At 38.6% G+C, this 17882-nt stretch overlaps 2 protein-coding genes across 4 annotated transcripts; one reads left to right on the forward strand and one right to left on the reverse strand.

The window, feature by feature from the left end:
• Positions 1 to 852: 852 nt before the first annotated feature.
• Positions 853 to 15286, forward strand: atg4b (autophagy related 4B, cysteine peptidase). 3 transcript variants are annotated; one of them, XM_055213868.2, is made up of 13 exons: positions 853 to 1006; positions 1676 to 1777; positions 1929 to 2000; positions 2106 to 2204; positions 2288 to 2389; positions 2473 to 2545; positions 2695 to 2774; positions 3328 to 3527; positions 3653 to 3731; positions 3853 to 3998; positions 6688 to 6744; positions 6831 to 6921; positions 14692 to 15286. In XM_055213868.2, the coding sequence occupies exons 1-13, from the start codon at positions 997 to 999 to the stop codon at positions 14763 to 14765; spliced, it is 1185 nt and encodes a 394-aa protein (XP_055069843.2). In that variant the 5' UTR covers positions 853 to 996; the 3' UTR covers positions 14766 to 15286. The 3 variants fall into 3 exon arrangements, with proteins under 3 accessions (XP_055069843.2, XP_055069842.2, XP_055069844.2); XM_055213867.2 differs by lacking the exon at positions 853 to 1006 and adding an exon at positions 1013 to 1163; XM_055213869.2 differs by lacking the exon at positions 853 to 1006 and having other exon boundaries at positions 1677 to 1777; positions 1894 to 2000.
• Positions 15287 to 15546: 260 nt separating this feature from the next.
• dtymk (deoxythymidylate kinase (thymidylate kinase)) lies at positions 15547 to 17788 on the reverse strand. The gene is made up of 5 exons (XM_055213519.2): positions 17353 to 17788; positions 16902 to 17010; positions 16626 to 16716; positions 16238 to 16435; positions 15547 to 16147 (listed from the first exon to the last, which is right to left on the reverse strand). Exons 1-5 carry the CDS (start codon positions 17480 to 17482, stop codon positions 16037 to 16039), a joined length of 639 nt encoding a protein of 212 aa, XP_055069494.1. The 5' UTR covers positions 17483 to 17788; the 3' UTR covers positions 15547 to 16036.
• Between the last annotated feature and the right edge of the window lie 94 nt (positions 17789 to 17882).

Genomic DNA, 17882 nt, shown 5'->3' on the forward strand with positions numbered 1-17882 from the left:
GTATTTCAGAAATAAATCAGAGAAATCGCTAATACTAACCTACACCTAACAATAACTTTATACATAATGTCAAAGTGTCACATTAATTGCTAAAACACTACGTCTAAAGAGGATTTTTAACAATGGAATCTGGCAACACTGCAAATTACCTGCGCCGTCGCAGCTTAAGCCAATCTTCTTCATTTTACACTAAACTATACAGTAAACTGTCCTAACTTAATTATATATGCGGATTCGTTTTGAAAAACGAATTAGTCATTCAGAGAAATTCAAATTTTATTTTTTTATATGAAAAAAGTACCGAGGTCCGGACCTCTGTGACCTCATAGCTGGCTACGGCCATGACCACAATAATACTAATATTTATTACATGTAATGATTTGTAAGTCATGTTGAAAGCATTATACTCTTGTGAACATATTTGCAATTATTTGAATAAGGATTTATGTTTGGACCTAGATCATAACACATTTTGACCAGCAGGGATCGCAGCGTGTATGGTGTTTCGTTGCCTTTACACATTTTGACCAGCAGATGTCGTCAGCGTGAATGGTGTTTCGTTTCCTTAACACGTTTTGACCAGCAGGTGTCGTCAGCGTGTTTCGAACGCTTCGAAATAGTGAAGCACTTTGTGAAGAAATTGGTTCAATTGATTCAAAGCTTCAAAGGGCCTCATTTCTCCTATTACTGTTTAACCATCATGTTACCACTAGACGACTTATCTTGGATTGACAAACAAAAAACTACTAACATGGGAATACCGATTGCATTGTGACAAACAATTCAACATTTCACATCAACACGTTATCTCGCCAACTCCAGCTTTTCAACATCATCTTCCCCAGAGAGTCATATGTCCCACCCTTGAAGACGATCTATTGGTTAAAAAATACACCCAGACAATGACGCAGCCTTGGCAAGGCGGAAGTCGTTTCTCATTGGTCAGTGTCGTTTAAGGAACATTCAACAAACAAGATAGGCTGAATCACTGTCGAGATGGATGCAGGTAAGAAAATCGCAAGAAAACAATCCATTTACAGTTTCCTTTATGTGACCAGATGTCATGAAATTGTTAAAAAACAAAATTCTTCTTTCGACATCCGACTACGTGCCCGTTATTGGAGAAGCGGCCTCTACATTTTGGGATTTTGTCATTAAATATGGTACATAGATGTCCTAACTGCTGGCAGCTGCACAGTTAAAAGAAAGTCTCCAGTCATAAATGAGATGGACACAGTTTTGTCGCCTACACCATACTGCACCAACACGTAGTGGTCAATTTGAGAAGCTATTTGATATTTTGTATGTTACAAAAGATTGTACGCGGCTTTTCCAAACCGCATTTTGGGGCATAGCGCGCTTCAAACGCGTTTACGATGCACAAACAAGCTGTCTTGCTAGACTTGGCAGGTTTTAAGAGACGGTCAATATGTCTGGTTGCACGTTAATTACTAGTATTGACGAGGCCGGGTACTTGTTGTTATGGACATTTTGTAAATAGGTTTTTGAAGTCCTCTAATAATCTTTTTGCCAAGAGATTCTGCGTTGTGCCGTGTTTTAAGCTTACAATCACGTGAATCAGATCAGCAGGTGTCTTTAAAAATAACGTCTGGCCGTCTAACAACGTGAAAATTACATTAGTAAGTATGCAGTCCTGTTCCTTTTCCACCAACAGCTACTCTCACATACGACACTTTGCGCTTTGGTGAGATCGAAGATTTCCCAGAGACTTCAGAGCCTGTCTGGATTTTGGGAAAGCAGTTCAGCGCCCTTACAGGTTACTAAGCTGTTGTTCACACAATTTTGACATCCAGCTCTCAACCAGAACTGATTACTGTGTGATAATCAAGTACTGTTTTGTATATATATAAAGGGGTGATGGTTTGTGTTTAGTTTTTGTTTCTCAAGTGATTTCCTTCGTTCCCCAGAGAAGGAGGAAATTCTGGCTGATGTCACCTCACGTTTGTGGTTCACCTACAGGAAAAACTTCCAGCCAATCGGTGAGATGCAAATACTTAGTCACCAGTCAAGATATAAAGGTGGTCACACACCAACAGTCCAGTATTATTTTTTCAAAGGGTTTGTTTAGAGATGTGATGTTACAGGTGGCACTGGGCCTACTTCAGATACTGGCTGGGGCTGCATGCTCCGATGTGGACAGATGATTCTTGCAGAGGCCTTGATCTGCAGGCACTTAGGTAGAGGTAAGAGGAAATTGTTTTTTTTTTCTGGCTTCAAAGCATATTTAGTCTTTTATCTGAGATAATGTTTATTATATGTTTTATAGACTGGAAATGGAGTCCAGGTCAGCGACAAAGAGCGGAATATATCAGTATTCTCAATGCTTTTGTTGACAAGAAGGACAGCTATTTTTCCATCCACCAAATAGGTACATCTTAAGTCATTTAACCGAGTATTATACATATACAACAATGGTGGTTTGGTTAAAGTTTTTTTACTTGTTTTATTTAGCTCAGATGGGTGTAGGTGAGGGCAAGTCTATAGGCCAGTGGTATGGTCCTAATACAGTGGCACAGGTACTCAAGTAAGTTTACCAAATCAAATTTGGTAACTTTAAAAATATAACACACTAACTTCAAAACACTACTCAGGGAAAAAAATTATACAAGTGGTCTTTCTTCTTGGATGACCTTTGCATAAATATTGAGTGTCTACACTACTTTGCTCATTTAGGAAACTGGCAGTATTTGACACCTGGAGCCGACTGGCAGTTCATGTAGCTATGGACAATACTGTGGTCATAGAGGAAATCAGTGAGTTTCCTTTTGTAACCTAAGTTAGGACGACACAGTTTTTAATGGTTGAATTTTAAATTCTAAATATGTTATTGCATGTTTATACCCTTTTATACATATCCCAACAATCTGAACTTATGTCAACTTTGACTTTATTATACTTCTGGTTATTTATAAAATACTCAAGTCCCCCCTTAACATCAGCACTGAAAAGTATGTGCTCCAAATTGCTTATGTATTGTGAAACCATCCTTAGCAGCTACGTGTTTGCTGAATTCAGCATCTATGTACATATACATCTATGGTCTGAGCTTGTACATTTGAGTGAAGCCAGGGACTGATTCGCATATTCATATCTATGGTCCGAGGCTTATTTGATTAAGTAAAGGCGGGGACTAATTTCCATATTCATAGACAAACAATTATGTAACAAATAAGACAAGGATGTACAACAGTGTTTCATACAAGCTTTTTTAAAGTATAAAATAAACTAAAATGTTTGTTTTGATCTCAAAAATTAGATGGCTGACAAGAAAATATTTTGATTGTCGTTTTTTTTGGCTGTCTGTAGAAAGATTGTGTATGCCGTGGCTGGACTTTGAGAGGGGAGCCTATGCAGCTTCTGTGGAACCTCAAGAGATGAATGGTGATCTAGAGGGGGCGTGTGCTCTGGCAGAGGATGAGACTGCTTTGTGGAAACCACTAGTTCTGCTGATTCCTCTAAGACTAGGCCTGAGTGATATTAATGAAGCTTATTTTGAACCACTCAAGGTATAATCTATTGTAAATATTGACTTGCTCACACAGTATCTGTTGAAGATTAGTTGCTGAAAATATTGACATACTCCATAACGATCACGCATTTGGCCAAGTGTTTGACTTTTTCTTATCTCCAGCAATGTTTCATGATGCCTCAGTCTTTGGGAGTAATAGGTGGGAAACCGAACAGTGCTCACTATTTCATTGGCTTTGTGGGTGAGCAATGTTTCTCAGCATAATCTTTACAGAAAGACATGGATAAGTTTAAGTAAATGTTTACTGCTGTACATCAGTACATTTTATTTGAAAACACTACTTTTATGATGGTGTCTTGCAGGTGATGAGCTTATTTATCTAGACCCTCACACCACTCAGCCGGCTGTGGATCCGAGTGAAGATGTTCAGTTTCTGGACGAGTCTTACCACTGCCAGCACCCTCCATGCAGAATGCATATATGTGAGCTTGACCCCTCCATTGCAGCTGTAAGTGGATCCTAATGCAGGGGTTACAAAAACCCAGGGCATTATCACTTAAGTAGCGTGCACACCAAAGCATTTATGCCGGCGTATGTTTTCAATAGGGCTGCAGCTATCGATTCTTTTTTTAATCGGTTAATCTAGCACTTAAACTTAAATAACCAAAACAAATGATCCATAACGAAATGACGTGACTGTAAAATGACCAAGCATTTGGCTTTTATTTAAAAAAAAAAACAAAAAAAACAGAGGTATTGATTCCAATTCCAACATTTGTCTCCAAAACTAAGCCTATTTGTTGCAGTTTTTACTCATTTAGTGTGTATACTGTTAGTGCCATTTTAATTTATTTTTAGAGCAATTTAATTTATTAATATGCACAACAGGTTTCATGTTGTAATCTAGCCCTGACATCAAAGTAAATATCTGTTTATGTAGATTTCTACACCTGCAGCATTTACCATAGGCTACTAACAACCTGTGTGTGTGTGTGTGTGTGTGTGCGCGCACACATGCTGTGCATGAGGAAGAGTGACGCCCCAGTCAGACCAGTTGCTTCATTGCAGTTTGGTACGGCAGAAATACATACATTAATTTTCAATAGAACGCTGCATTTAGCTTGCATTGCGGTGCATTTTAGGTGAAGCATCCGTTTGAAAAAAACGTCATGACATCACGTCTTTGTGTATACAGTGAATGCATGGTGAAATTCAGGGTTTCCTGCAGAAAATTAGTTAGTTAAGGTGGTAGAGTTGTGCGGGGGCGTGGCAATTAAAGGGGAGGGGCGTATGCGTCATGATGAAAATGAAAATATTTTTATTAAAAACACTCAAATAACACTTAATTTTGAAGAAACTATGACAGAAAATGAACACATACTAGATTATTCAAGAATTAAATGTTTTTAACAGATACCTCTAACGGGAATAGCTGTGTGATGAAGTGAAACTAAAGGGTTAATAAACACAAACTAAAGCAGATGTTGTAGAACGTCTGGCGAACGATGATAGATAGCACGAAGATTGTATAAACTGATTATTTCCCACTGTTAATTATTATCTTAAAGGAGTGTAACTACTGTAGCATGTAACTAATGCACATAAATAACGTGAGCAAGAGCGCTCAACAATTATATCTAATCAACAGGCATGTGCAACCTAGCTAGCAAGTTGCATAAACAACATAACCACTATCTAACTTACTTTAAATTTGCAAGAAATATAGACTAATACAATATCAGGCTTAAATAAACCAAAACATAAGTCCACTGACAGTTCTCACGGACACACGTTTTATCAACTGTCTATCCTCCAGACAGTGTCGGACAACATCTTTGTCTAATTTCGGCCGTGTGGTGCGCGTGCCCACTCTCGGTGTGAAGCGCGTCTGCGCTATTCTCCGAGATGCACTTGACGGCCTTTTGCGCAGCGGAATTATAATTTTTTTGGACAACCTAGTTAAGGTGGTAGGGTTTTCCAGCTTAGGCGGGCCGCCCGAACTGCAAAGTGCTGCGGGAAACCCTGAAATTATTGTTGCGTGGTAGCATAAAAGTTTAAGCATATGTGATGCATACATTGCTGCGATTGGTCTGACTTGTGCGTGAGAGACGAGGGTGCACGCGTGTGTGAAGGGGTTCTTTTAGGGCTATACTCTTTTGCAATTGAACGTGAATACACTTACTCAAAAACATCAAAGCTAAACATCATATCTACTCAAACCAAATCGCGACATCGCTACAAATACAGTATGGGATTAAAATCAGCGAACATCAATGTATAGGCTTAGGCTACGTACCTTGTTTTAGCGACGATTGGTGAAACAGCAGTGGATGTTTTCGGTTCAGATACTGATTGTAATGTAATAAGAATGTAATGATCCCAAACTTCAGACATTCTCTGACATTTATGTACATCTTTACTCTCCGCCATCGAGCCAAATAAATTCAAAATGTATCACGCGCTATGGCGTGCTTCCTGAACATTGAACAACGGTCTGTTGTTCAACTGTGAGTTACTCGATTAATCATTTCAGCCCTAGTTTTCAAATGTTTCCAATGGAAGCCTCGCTTTTCAAAGACGCCAGCAGCTGGCGGGTTTTGTCTGTGCTGAGAGTTGAAAAATTTTCAACTTTGGGTGAAACGCTCAGCTCGTCAATGTCACTTCTGACTTGGCCGTCCAATCTCAGTGGAGGAGGGGCGGGACCAATATCACAACAAGCAATCAATGCATCGTTCAAGACTGATAAACAAAGCAGAAGTATTATAGCAACCAAACCGACCTATAGTCTGCATCCACTTGGCATTTCCAGCCGCATTTTAAAGCTTTGGTGTACACGCCCCCAGACATACTAAAATTAACCCTGCTTTATTGTCTTGTAAAGCCATTTTTACTCCTCATTAAACAATTTTTAACACTTGTATTATAGAGTGATACAGTAATACAGTGTGATATAATGTTTCAGTGGGTTGTTTACATGTGCTGACCTGGACCAGTGCTGACCTCATTAAATATTCATGCAATTTATATGGTTGCATAAACACTCTGCATACTGCTGTAGATTCAGTGTCTGAAGGGAAAGTTAGAAATGCCAAAAACTGTGTTAATCCTGGGGTTTCAAATGTACATTAACATGTGGATTAACAATTTCAAGTGTGAAAACTCTTGCAGTATTATCAATACAAAATATTGTCTTTCAGGGGTTCTTTTGTCAAACAGAGGATGATTTTGATGACTGGTGCGCACAGATTCGTAAGGTATCTGCTCATTACATTGATCTTTATTTTAAGAAGCGTCTGTCTTGATTATATCTCTGTTCACTGTTCTTTTATGGCCTGTGCAGGTTTCAAACTGTAGAGGCCTCCCTATGTTTGAGTTAGTGGAAAGTCAGCCATCTCATCTAATTACAGCAGATGTACTCAATCTCACTCCAGGTAATCTCTTATGATGTATGGCACTATGTACATAGATTTCATTTGTTCATGTATACAATACATGTTAGAGAATTAAAGGCACAAATCCAACGTTATTTTGTTGATCAAACTATAGGTTAAAGGAACCGTATGTAGGATGGTGGCCAGAAATGGTACTCCAATTACTTTCAAATTACTGTAGAGCGGTGTATCCCATTCCCCTCCCCCCTGACTCGAGGTTGCCAGATACTATAGCCTGCAGGATCCAATAGGAACGTACTGGTTGCTACTAGAAGCTTCCAATGGCAAGTGATGAGTCCTTAGGGGTGGGTGATATCTCGATATTCAAACTATATCGATATATTTTAAAAACTCGAAATGGAATTTGACATATCATATACATCGATATAATGTTTATATTAAATTCTGATTTCGCCACTTTGCTTCTTTGCCTTCTCTGCGTGCTGTGCTCACCCCCGCCTCCTTGCTTTTGTCCCCCCTCCCCTTGCGTGTTGTCTCATTTAACATGGCGGCGCCCGTTGCGGAATCAACACTGGCCACCACGAATTGATCTTCCATGATTCCCGTTTACATGTATATTTTACTGTTTAAAACGGCTTAAATTCATTGTTGCGAGCGCTCAGCGCGCCCCTCTCTCTCTCTCTCTCGTTGCATGAAGCGCTTCGACAGCGCGCATCTCTCTCTGGTGACAGTGAGAAGGTGGCAGTGCTTTAATTCCCGTTTCTCCGTATACTTTCTTTTTCGCGTAAATGTCATCAGTCACGGATGTTACTGACAGAGAAGACGACTGATCTAGTTTATCATGACTACACAAAGGTTAGCAGTAGTGCTTCACACACACACACACGTTTTCTTGATGTGAGAGCTTTCTCTCTCCCTATGATGCGGTTTGCAAGCGCACGTGTTCTGTAGTTTTCTGTGTAACAACAACAGTGTTTTCTCTCATATTTAACCCATTTACTCCTAAAACCTATGTTATTCCAGGATAAATACCCTTATCTCCTGAGGTTTTACAGAAAAAATACTCAGAATTCTCAACATCTACCAAAAATGTAATATCTAAAGATAAGTTGTTTTATTTTTGAATAAAAAGAAGACAATATGTAATGTATTTTCTTAGTTAAAGTATAATTTTTGTATATATTTTTTAAATGTTGCAGAAGCACTTTGTTCCTACGTGAACTACCTCTTTGCACTTCAATAAAAAAGCACTTGTGGATTTTGATATATTTGTTTTGCAGTAGTTTTTTGGGGAGGGTATTTTCCACGCAAAGGCATCGACATATTTAAGCAATATCGCTCGAGTAGGAGTGTGATATGTAAGGGATAGTGTAGAGGCAGCCGGTAGTTATCGGGAAATAAGCCCCGACAGTGTGATCAGGACCCGACGCGAAGCGGAGGGTCTTGTATCACACTGAAGGAGCTTATTTACCGATAACTACCGGCTGCCTCTACATTATCCCACTTATTACACGGCTACTTGCCACATAAGAAAATAAATGGACATGAATATAAATTTGAAACATTTTATTAGCATATTTGTTTTAAATTAACATTTTTATCCTTCCGCGAAACTTTGCACAGATGCATAAAATGATTGTAATACCTTATTAAGATCATCTGCTTCATACTTGTCTGTCTCCATTTTTTCTCTTTTAGCCAGTCTTTGAGAAGTTTTAATGCCCATTCTGTATTTTTTTGTGTGTTGGCTTCGTAGCTGTCATGCTCTAATTTGTCAAGTTCAGTCTCAGTAAGCTCTCTGTGTCTTGTCGTTGTTCGATCTTCTATCCACTGTTTAAATGTTTTGTTTTTTCCGTACATGTCAAATGTCAAATTAATTAATGTCAAATTTTTCCATTCTTAATTGTGGTTGTCCAGTGTTTGTCACAAGATGTCGCCAAACAGTAATCTTTATTGGCGTGGTGGGATTTTACTCCTACAAGTAGTACCGGCTATGCGTTATTATTTTGGAGCGGTTATTATTTGAAAAGAACGAACCTGCAAATGTCTCAACTGACCAATCAGAATCAACCATTCCAGAGAGCCGTGTAATAGAGCTATATCACACGACTCCGAGAGCGATATTGCTTTTATACAACAGTTCGACGGCACACAGAGTTATTTTAAAAGTCTCTTTGTTTGAGAACTACTACTTCCGCCACGGATTTGAGGGCGGCCAGAATGACAGGTAACACTTTCGGCTGCTTTGAATCTCATAACAACTCAATGGACGGATAGGCGTTTCTTTATATTAACGTTTCTTGGTCACAAAGTGTAGTTTTAAGATTAGTTCAGTCGAGAATATATAAGTATTATATTTAAATCTACAGTCGATTAGTAAAGATAGCGCCTGTTTGAAAGTTTTGCTTAGTGAGATTCGGTACGTATGAGAACCAAAGCATGAGCGGACGTCAGTGTTCACTCGCCCCGCTGACCACCGCCCTCTCTGGGCTACATCTCTGACAGGGGTTCCCTGGCTCTCATGTTGGCGTTGTTTGTTTTTGATGGTCAAAATGAGATCAAATCAGCAGTATTTGGTGTCATGATAAAACTTAACTTGTTTTCTTATTTATATTTAGTGTCTTTTGTGTTGTTATTGTTTTGGCGCGAGGTAGAAGTTAATAAAACTATACTTCTATAATGTTACTATTGGTTTACCATTTCGTCTTAACGCGATACGAGCACTCGGTTATTATTAGACTTCGTTCTTGTCAGTACTATATAAAACTGTTTTTTTATAAGTGTCAGAGAGATGTTTTTGCATGCTGCTTATAAATATACCAGTGGCGATATCTCATAACATGTTTTAATAGTCACGTCGCGATTAAATAAATGATCAATGTCCACATTTAAAAGCTGCGGTGCTTACCTGCAGTTCCACTGTGTTTTCGCGTTCAGATAAGAGATATAGCTCCAGAAAAAATTTGTGTTTACATTCCTCTTTCCAAGTGTTAATCGTCCACACGATGTGAAAAGACATTACTCCCATTAACTTTAACGTAACATCCAAGAGCGCTGATCTTTGACGGAATAATAACTTTCGATTGGGCATTCACAGACTGATTTACGAGCTAGTGAACAAAGAGACACACGGAGAGTGATTCAAAACAGAGCGGTTGTGTGTGTCCGTGTGTGGGTGCAGTTTTTCCATTCAGAGATGAGCCTGTTTAGAGGACCTCCATTCACTAGGTGGCGGAATGATACGAAAGGTGAAGCGGTTACTGTGCCGTTATCAGTAGAATATTGCACGCCTCTTAGCCAATCAGATTCGAGAACCAGAAAGAACTGTTGTATAAATATATAAATATATATATTGGCTATCGAGATATAGCAAAATATACCGAGATATAATGTTTGCTCCATATCGCCCAGCCCTACAAGTCCCACACATTAAGTTTTTTTCTTTAAAACCTTTTAAGCCGACCGGCCACGCTAGCAGGCCGGACGAGTCTTTATTTACAAACTATTAAGTTTACAATGTATCATATTGATGAAGAAAGGTATTAAACTTGTCATGCCATATATCATTACAAAGGGTTTAAATGTCATTTTGAAGTGCTGTTTCATGAAATAAATGCTATAGCAAAATAAATAATACAATTAATGCAACAAGGTCATATCTGATTTGTTCATTCATAAAATGACATCATACCTTTTATGAAACAGCACGTCCATAGTAATCCCAGACTCGCGCTGCTCCATGCCAAACGTTCACAATATAACATCCTCTTGCAGTTTTTGTCCACACACATATCACATATGAGAAATATTGATATTCCATCGGATTTTGTATAAAATAATCCTCAATCCATATTGTTTTTTTATAATTGTGCACGCAGTGCGATTCTACTATGGAGAAGGCATAACATTTCGGCATACAGGTTGCCAACTCTGCTGTAGTTACCACAGCTGCAGCAACGAACGTGTCGGATAAAAAATGTCTAATGTTATGAATCCGAAATACATTGACAAAGTTTGAATAAAAAAAAATGTGTACAGTAGATGGCTTTGAAAGAGGAGACGGCTGAAAACGGAGAAAATTTTGAATCTATCACAGTTTCGCAAATGCATTAAAAATCTACTTAAATAAGTGACGATTGTATAAACACTTGCCTAGTTTAGGTCATCTTTTGGCGAACGGACCACACTTTGAGAATTACTGGTATAACGTTATACCTTCTCCATAATAGAATCTCGCTGCGTGCACAATTATTAAAGTCGCCATGAAACGGAAGTAGCGAATGCCTTATTTTCCCCGTGGTGACGTATATCCGAATGAAACGGCTTTTGAGATGAAATAAGGCAGGGCTGGATTTGAATTTGTCCATCGAGATCTGATTGGATTGTTTGAAGTTGGGTCGTGTTGCTAATTGCTGCGATCTTCTCCCGGACCCCGCCCACTTGCCATACTTTTGACCGGAAGTGAAGAGAGATCATTTTGAGGAGGGGAGGAGATTTGCATTTTTGATTTAAGATTATGAGCACACACGATTTTTTTTTTAAATAATGAAGCTCACAGATAAGTCATTTGTTAATAATACCACAATATAAAATATATATATATATAGTTTTTCATTTCAATTTCATTGCGACATTGAACAACATGGATTGAGGATTATTTTATACAAAGTATGATGGAATATCAATATTTCTCATATGTAATATGTTTGTGGACACAAACTGCAAATGGATGTTATAATGTGAACGTTTGGCATCGAGATTGCCCTGATCGCATAACGTTAGGCCTTCTACATATTAGAATCGCGCTGCGTGCACAATTATTGAAAAACAATATTGGATTGAGGATTATTGTATACAAAATCCAATGGAATATCAATATTTCTCATATGTAATATGTTTGTGGACAAAAACTGCAAGTGGATGTTATAATGTGAACGTTTGGCATGGAGCAGCATGAGTCTGGAGGGACGTGCTGTTTCATAATAAAGGTATGATGTCATCTTATGAATGAACATTTCAAATATGACCTCGTTGCATTAAATTTATTAGTCATTTTGCTAGAGCATTTATTTTATGAAACAGCACTTCAAAATGACATTTAAACCCTTTGTAATGATATATGGCATGACAAGTTTAATACCCTTCTTCATCAATACGATACATTGTAAACTTAATAGTTTGTAAATAAAGACTCGTCCGGCCTGCTAGCGTGGCCGGTCGGCTTAAAAGAAAAAAAACGTAAGTGTAGGACTCATCATTTGCCATTGGAAGCTTCTTGTAGCAACCAGTACGCTCCTGTTGGATCCTACAGCCTATACTATCTGGCAACCTCGAGTCAGGGGGAGGGGAATGGGATACATCGCTCTACAGTAATTTGAAAGTGATTGCAGTACCATTTTTGGCCACCATCCTACATACTATTCCTTTAAAGTTAACATAGCATATAAAAGTAACTTTAAACACTTAGGGTGGATTGCACCAACAAGGATTCATTAAATATTTTGTCCGCCATGATGAAATTGCCTGTGTAATTAAACAGCAACAATGTAGATGTTGTCATTCAAAAAGTAAATAAACAGTTTATGCAGGGAAAGGAAATGCAATTTTGGTATTATAAATCACTACCTAAATAAATCTGTGATCTAACTGGCTGATTCAAAATAAAAACATTTGACAATTTTTAAAAGCAATCTATGGTATTGATTAACGAAGCAGGATATATTGCAAAGCTCAGATATTGTGATATAATGAACAAGATATGTGGATGCAGTTGTCATGTTGCAAAGCGCTGCCATGTTTGTTCTTTTACTGCCATTGTTTCTCACTGTAACGTGAATGACGGAGAAGCACAGTATACGAGCACCGGTCACCTGTGCTGTTAATATTCTGTGTCTTTATGAAAGATGTCTTTGTATGTACTGTAGGATAAGGAGGGTATCCTGGACTTGACAGTTCAAAGCTGAAAAGACTAAAGGTCGACCAATATGGCTTTTTCTCTGGCCGATGCCGATATTTGGAAATCAGGGCAGCCGATGGCCGATATGTTTGGCCGATTTTCTATATGTACATAATAATCAAAATGTTCTCATCATTAGCAGATATTTTAAATGTAAAAATGTCACTATTTAAGTCAAAGTATTTAAACAAATTATGACTGGTCTTTCTGAAGAGTTTTTCAACCTCCTCTGCACCATGCATTTATCAGACACAGATATTACCTGACACTCTGCTGTCATCATCTTTGATCAGTTTTTTACCATGGCTTTTATTGCTTTGTAGGATAAAATCCTTATTTGGTAAGACTGATAAATTATTTATTCATCATAAAGTTGAGATAGTAAATGTGTTTTGTTTTTTAGTTGAGACTGTTATTTAGGGCAAATCTTTCTAAACACATTAACATTCTCATTTCTGAGGCGCTATAAGTGACTGATTGTGCTGACAGTGACGTCTTGTGAGTTTAGTGTTGGGACAGATCTGTTGTTTCAACCGTTCATTCAAACGAATCCGTTCAAAGGAATCAGTTCGCGAATTGGATGCGTTATGTTCTAATCCAGGCTGAGCAGCGCAAACCTGTAAACAAAGTGTTACTGTAACAACACGAAAAACATTTCCTCAGTGGATATGATTTGGTCTTCTGACCTTTCGCCATTGAGTCAGTTTTGTTTTGAGTAATAAAAGCAGGGAGACGGTTTAAAGACAGAAAGTGTGCGTGCGCGGCTCTGCTCTCTCTGTCACGCAAACAAAGATCATCATCACCCATTAATCACATGAAATGAGCCTAATCTTTGCACGGACAGTGCACCGCGAGACATAAGCCCGTTGCGCTGTTGTACTGGCTGCTTAATTCGCGCGATCCCGCCATCCTTTACTAAAGCTGTTTGTGAACAAGGCACGGCTGCACACACGGGAGATCTGCTTGCAGCAAGAGGCAGCGTCACGAGTTCTACAACAATGCTTAGGTGCCCGCAGATGCGTCTGCCTAATAATCGGCCTAATTTTGCAGCAAAATCAAAATTTTAAAATATGCCAAAAATAGGCCAATTAATCGGCCCGGCCGATAAATCGGTCGACCTCTAGACAAGACAAGTAACTGAGCCACCAAACTCACTCTGTTAAGACGTTATAATTAACGCATGGTTGAATCGTGCCACCGCGCTCGTACCCATGTCTGTTTCTGATCATTTAGTCACACATATAATTGTAGATTTTTTTTAAGCCTCCTCAATTGCAAGTTTAAAGTTAATCCCTAAATGAGGATGTGGTTTTTACTGAAACGTTAAATTAGGTCAGGCCAGTAGTGCTTTGTTAACCCTATAGCTTGGAATCTGTTGAGAAGCTGAAGTGCAGAATGATCCCTGATCAGTGGAACACTATCATTGGAAGTGAGACATTCATTTTTTTTATGCTTACTAAATCTTTTAAATGCAAATCTGGTCAATGTTTTGGTGCAGACTCATTTATAAATATCCTGAAAGGCAAATTTGTTACTACTAATGCCAGTTTCATACCCAAGCATGAGCAGTGCACGCTCACGTAGCAGGAGTCGGCTCTATTTTTGGATTGACGTGAAAAAGTGTAATTTTATCCTAAAATCATGAATGTGATTCTAAGTGTATTTTAAACAGTCATGACTTTGAGGAATTTAAAAGACAGCAATGAAATATTTTGAAACACTGTTGCCAGAAGACTGTGCTGATATAATGTGCCATGGGCTTTTTATGTCTATAATTGTGTATTGTGTACCATATTCATGCTAGCTGCAGTACAATAATAGGCGTTTTATTTTCCTTTGTAATTTCTCAACAGACTTCTCTGATTCAGACCGGCTGGAGCGTTTCTTTGATTCTGAAGATGAAGAGTTTGAAATCCTGTCTCTGTGAAGAAATATTACATTTGGCCAGACTTTTAGAATCCTATGGCAGAGCCCCTCCAAAGAAAAGAGGGGAGAGAGAGACAAAGAAAGAATATCATTGACGTCCACGGCCAGTGTGGCATAGTCACCTGCGTCAAACACACAGCTTTCTTCTTAAACTGCTATATTGACTAATCTGTGTCCTCCTGAGTGAGCCAAAGTCAGGGCCCATAGTATCTTCATGTACTTGCATTTAATTGTATCTATAAGTCTTAACACTATAGATTTATTTTTAAGTGATATGGTGCCTTTTTACCCTCAGACACAGGTTTGCCATAACATGTTTTAAGGTATTGGTTGGAATAACTGCTTATCAGGTTTGATTTAGCATTTACTTTCGACAAGGTTTTGGACCTGTATTAACTTGTAAATGGCAATCAAGGAAGGTTGAGCATTTACATACTGGGACTTTTTCAAGTTCAGAATCTCTGTACACAAGTTTATTTTATGAATATTTAATTTGAATTCATTAAAAATAATAACAATCAATTAGTTTTAAGTTTGTTAAAGGAATAGTCTACTCATTTTCAATGTTGAAGTGTGTTGTTGCCTTGACTGGGAGTTGTTGGTGCATCCCTCTGTCGTCTGTGTGCGTGCGCGTGGGCGCTGGAGCGTGCTGCGACGCTTCGGTGGCATTTGGCTTGGCCCCATTCATTCGGTGGTGCCATTCAGAGACAAAGCCAGAAGTGACAAAACACATCAACGTTTTTCCTACTTAAGACGAGTAGTTATACAAGCAAGTTTGGTGGTACAAAATAAAACGTAGCGCTTTTCTAAGCAGATTTAAAAGAGAACCTATATTTAATGGCGCAACAGCACCCTTGGGAGTACTTCGACTCGCCTGAAAAGTCCGCTCCCCTTCTCCCTCTCATAATGGGAGAGGGAGGGTGTTACTGCGCCGAGTCGAAGTACTCCCAAAAGTGCTATCACGCCATAAAACATAGTTCCTCTTTTCGTCTTAAATAGGAAAAACGTCGATGTGTTTGGTCACCTCCAACTCCACCTCTGAATGGCACCACTGAACGAATGGGGCCAAGCCAAACGCCACCGAAGTGTCGCAGCGCGCTCCAGCGCCCACGTGCACGCACACAGACGACAGAGGGATGCATCAACAATTCCCAGTCAAGGCAACAACACACTTCAACACTGAAAATGAGTAGACTATTCCTTTAATTATGCAGCACAGTCAAATATAAAAAAAACATTGCTCATTTAAGCTAGCTGATTTGGAGGAGCTGTTCACCTCCACAGAGTTCCGATTGGCTTATTCTCTGATAAGCTGATAATATTCTCACTTAAAAGCTTAATATCTTTGTGCACTTCTTCAATGGTTCTTGCTGCATCAATCACCTGGATAAGAGAAATCAAGAAAAACATGTTATACATATTATAAATACATGCTGTAAAACACATTCAGTCTTAAATGTAAAAAACCCGCACCTTCCAGTTTACAGAGGTATCTTCCATTAGCTCTTCAAACCTTTGATGAACTGTGTTTTGGAAATGGCTTGTTTCATACCGTTCAGATCCAAACTCCCCACGGTTTTCTGCCACACTAGGATTAAGCTGCAGAAACATCACCAGGTCTGGCTTTGGCAATCCAACATCTGGATTCTTGCACCAATCTATAGAAAAGCCCTGAACATATAAAACAACTAAACTGATTTTTAGGCTTGAATTCGGCTGTTGTTGACTTATCAAAGTAAAATGATTCAATGGACATATGTGCTGTCATCATGTTTGTTTAAAGAATTCATCTCAACATTATTTATACTATTTTTAAATCATTTCTTTGATAAAATGTTTTGAAGTAACAAAAAACACTTACAGGCTTGGCACTAGTGAAAGCCACTCCTGAAAATGCATAACGGTCCACCACTAGATTAATTCCCTGTTCCAACTTCTGTTTCATCAGAGGTCTGAAATAAGAAAATGGATCTCTGAAATACTGACTAGTTACATGTTTATCGACCTTTGATAGAAGCATAATCTCTCGCATTAATGGGAAAAGATTTATATTACATGTGTACTACGAAACATGGATGAAAATATTAACTGGAATAAAATTACTGTCGCTGCAATATATTTAGGAATGAAAACGTACACCATTTCCCATCGGTTTGCTGAAAAGAGCAGATGTACAGTGTGATCCTCCAGATTACTCTTCTTCTCCAAATATGAACTGATGAGTTGACCAATCACCGTCGTTCTGTCTAAAAAACATTGTTTACCAGCACTGTGCATATTAATTACACCTATGTCTCAAACCCAGTTGTAATCTCTAAGTGAACTCACTTCCAACATTGAATGATGGAGCCCAAAGCCTGAACGTACATGTGTGAATACGTATGTCGTATTGGTAACTTTAGCATTAATTTGAAATGCCCCCGTGTTTTAACTTGGCATGACTAGCATTACCTTTCAACACAGTCTGTACTCTCTAGATATGTCTGCATAAATTCCGCACCTGGTAACCTATACAATGATTTCTAACAAATCCAGCAAGAAGGAACGATTTATTACTGAAACTCATTCATCAACAGAAATGGTTTTACCAGGGAATCGCATCATTTCTGTTGCTCGTCCACTCTGCTGTAACTCCTGCACAAGTTTGTGACACTGTGTGGTTTTCCCGGCTCTGTCTACGCCTTCCAACACAATCAATGCTCCTCTTCTGCAAGACATCTTTATGGCGAATAAAGACTTAGAACCGCAGAAATAAATACAACTATTGAATATCAGGCCGTGCTCTCTTTACGCGGTTCTTTCATTCAAAACCTAAAACATTTCCGTTGGCGCAAGTCTTTTCTTCTTTTTCTCGTTCTACATCCTGTTCTTCTTCTTCTTCGAGCTTATTTGGCGGCTCGCATTCTTAAAAGAGCATTACCGCCATCTACTGTGGGTAATGGATCAAAGACACTATATATCCTTTTCCCCAGACCATTCAGGACTCAAGCTTTCGATTGTTGTTGTGTGTTCCAGCTCCTCCATCTCCAGCTCAAGTCCGTCACAATCCAGAGAATAATAATAATAATAATAATTCTATCTATATTCTATTTATTAAATTAGTACCATTTAAGAATTG

This window comes from Misgurnus anguillicaudatus, chromosome 8 (genome assembly GCF_027580225.2).
Source record: "Misgurnus anguillicaudatus chromosome 8, ASM2758022v2, whole genome shotgun sequence".
NCBI lineage: Eukaryota > Metazoa > Chordata > Actinopteri > Cypriniformes > Cobitidae > Misgurnus > Misgurnus anguillicaudatus.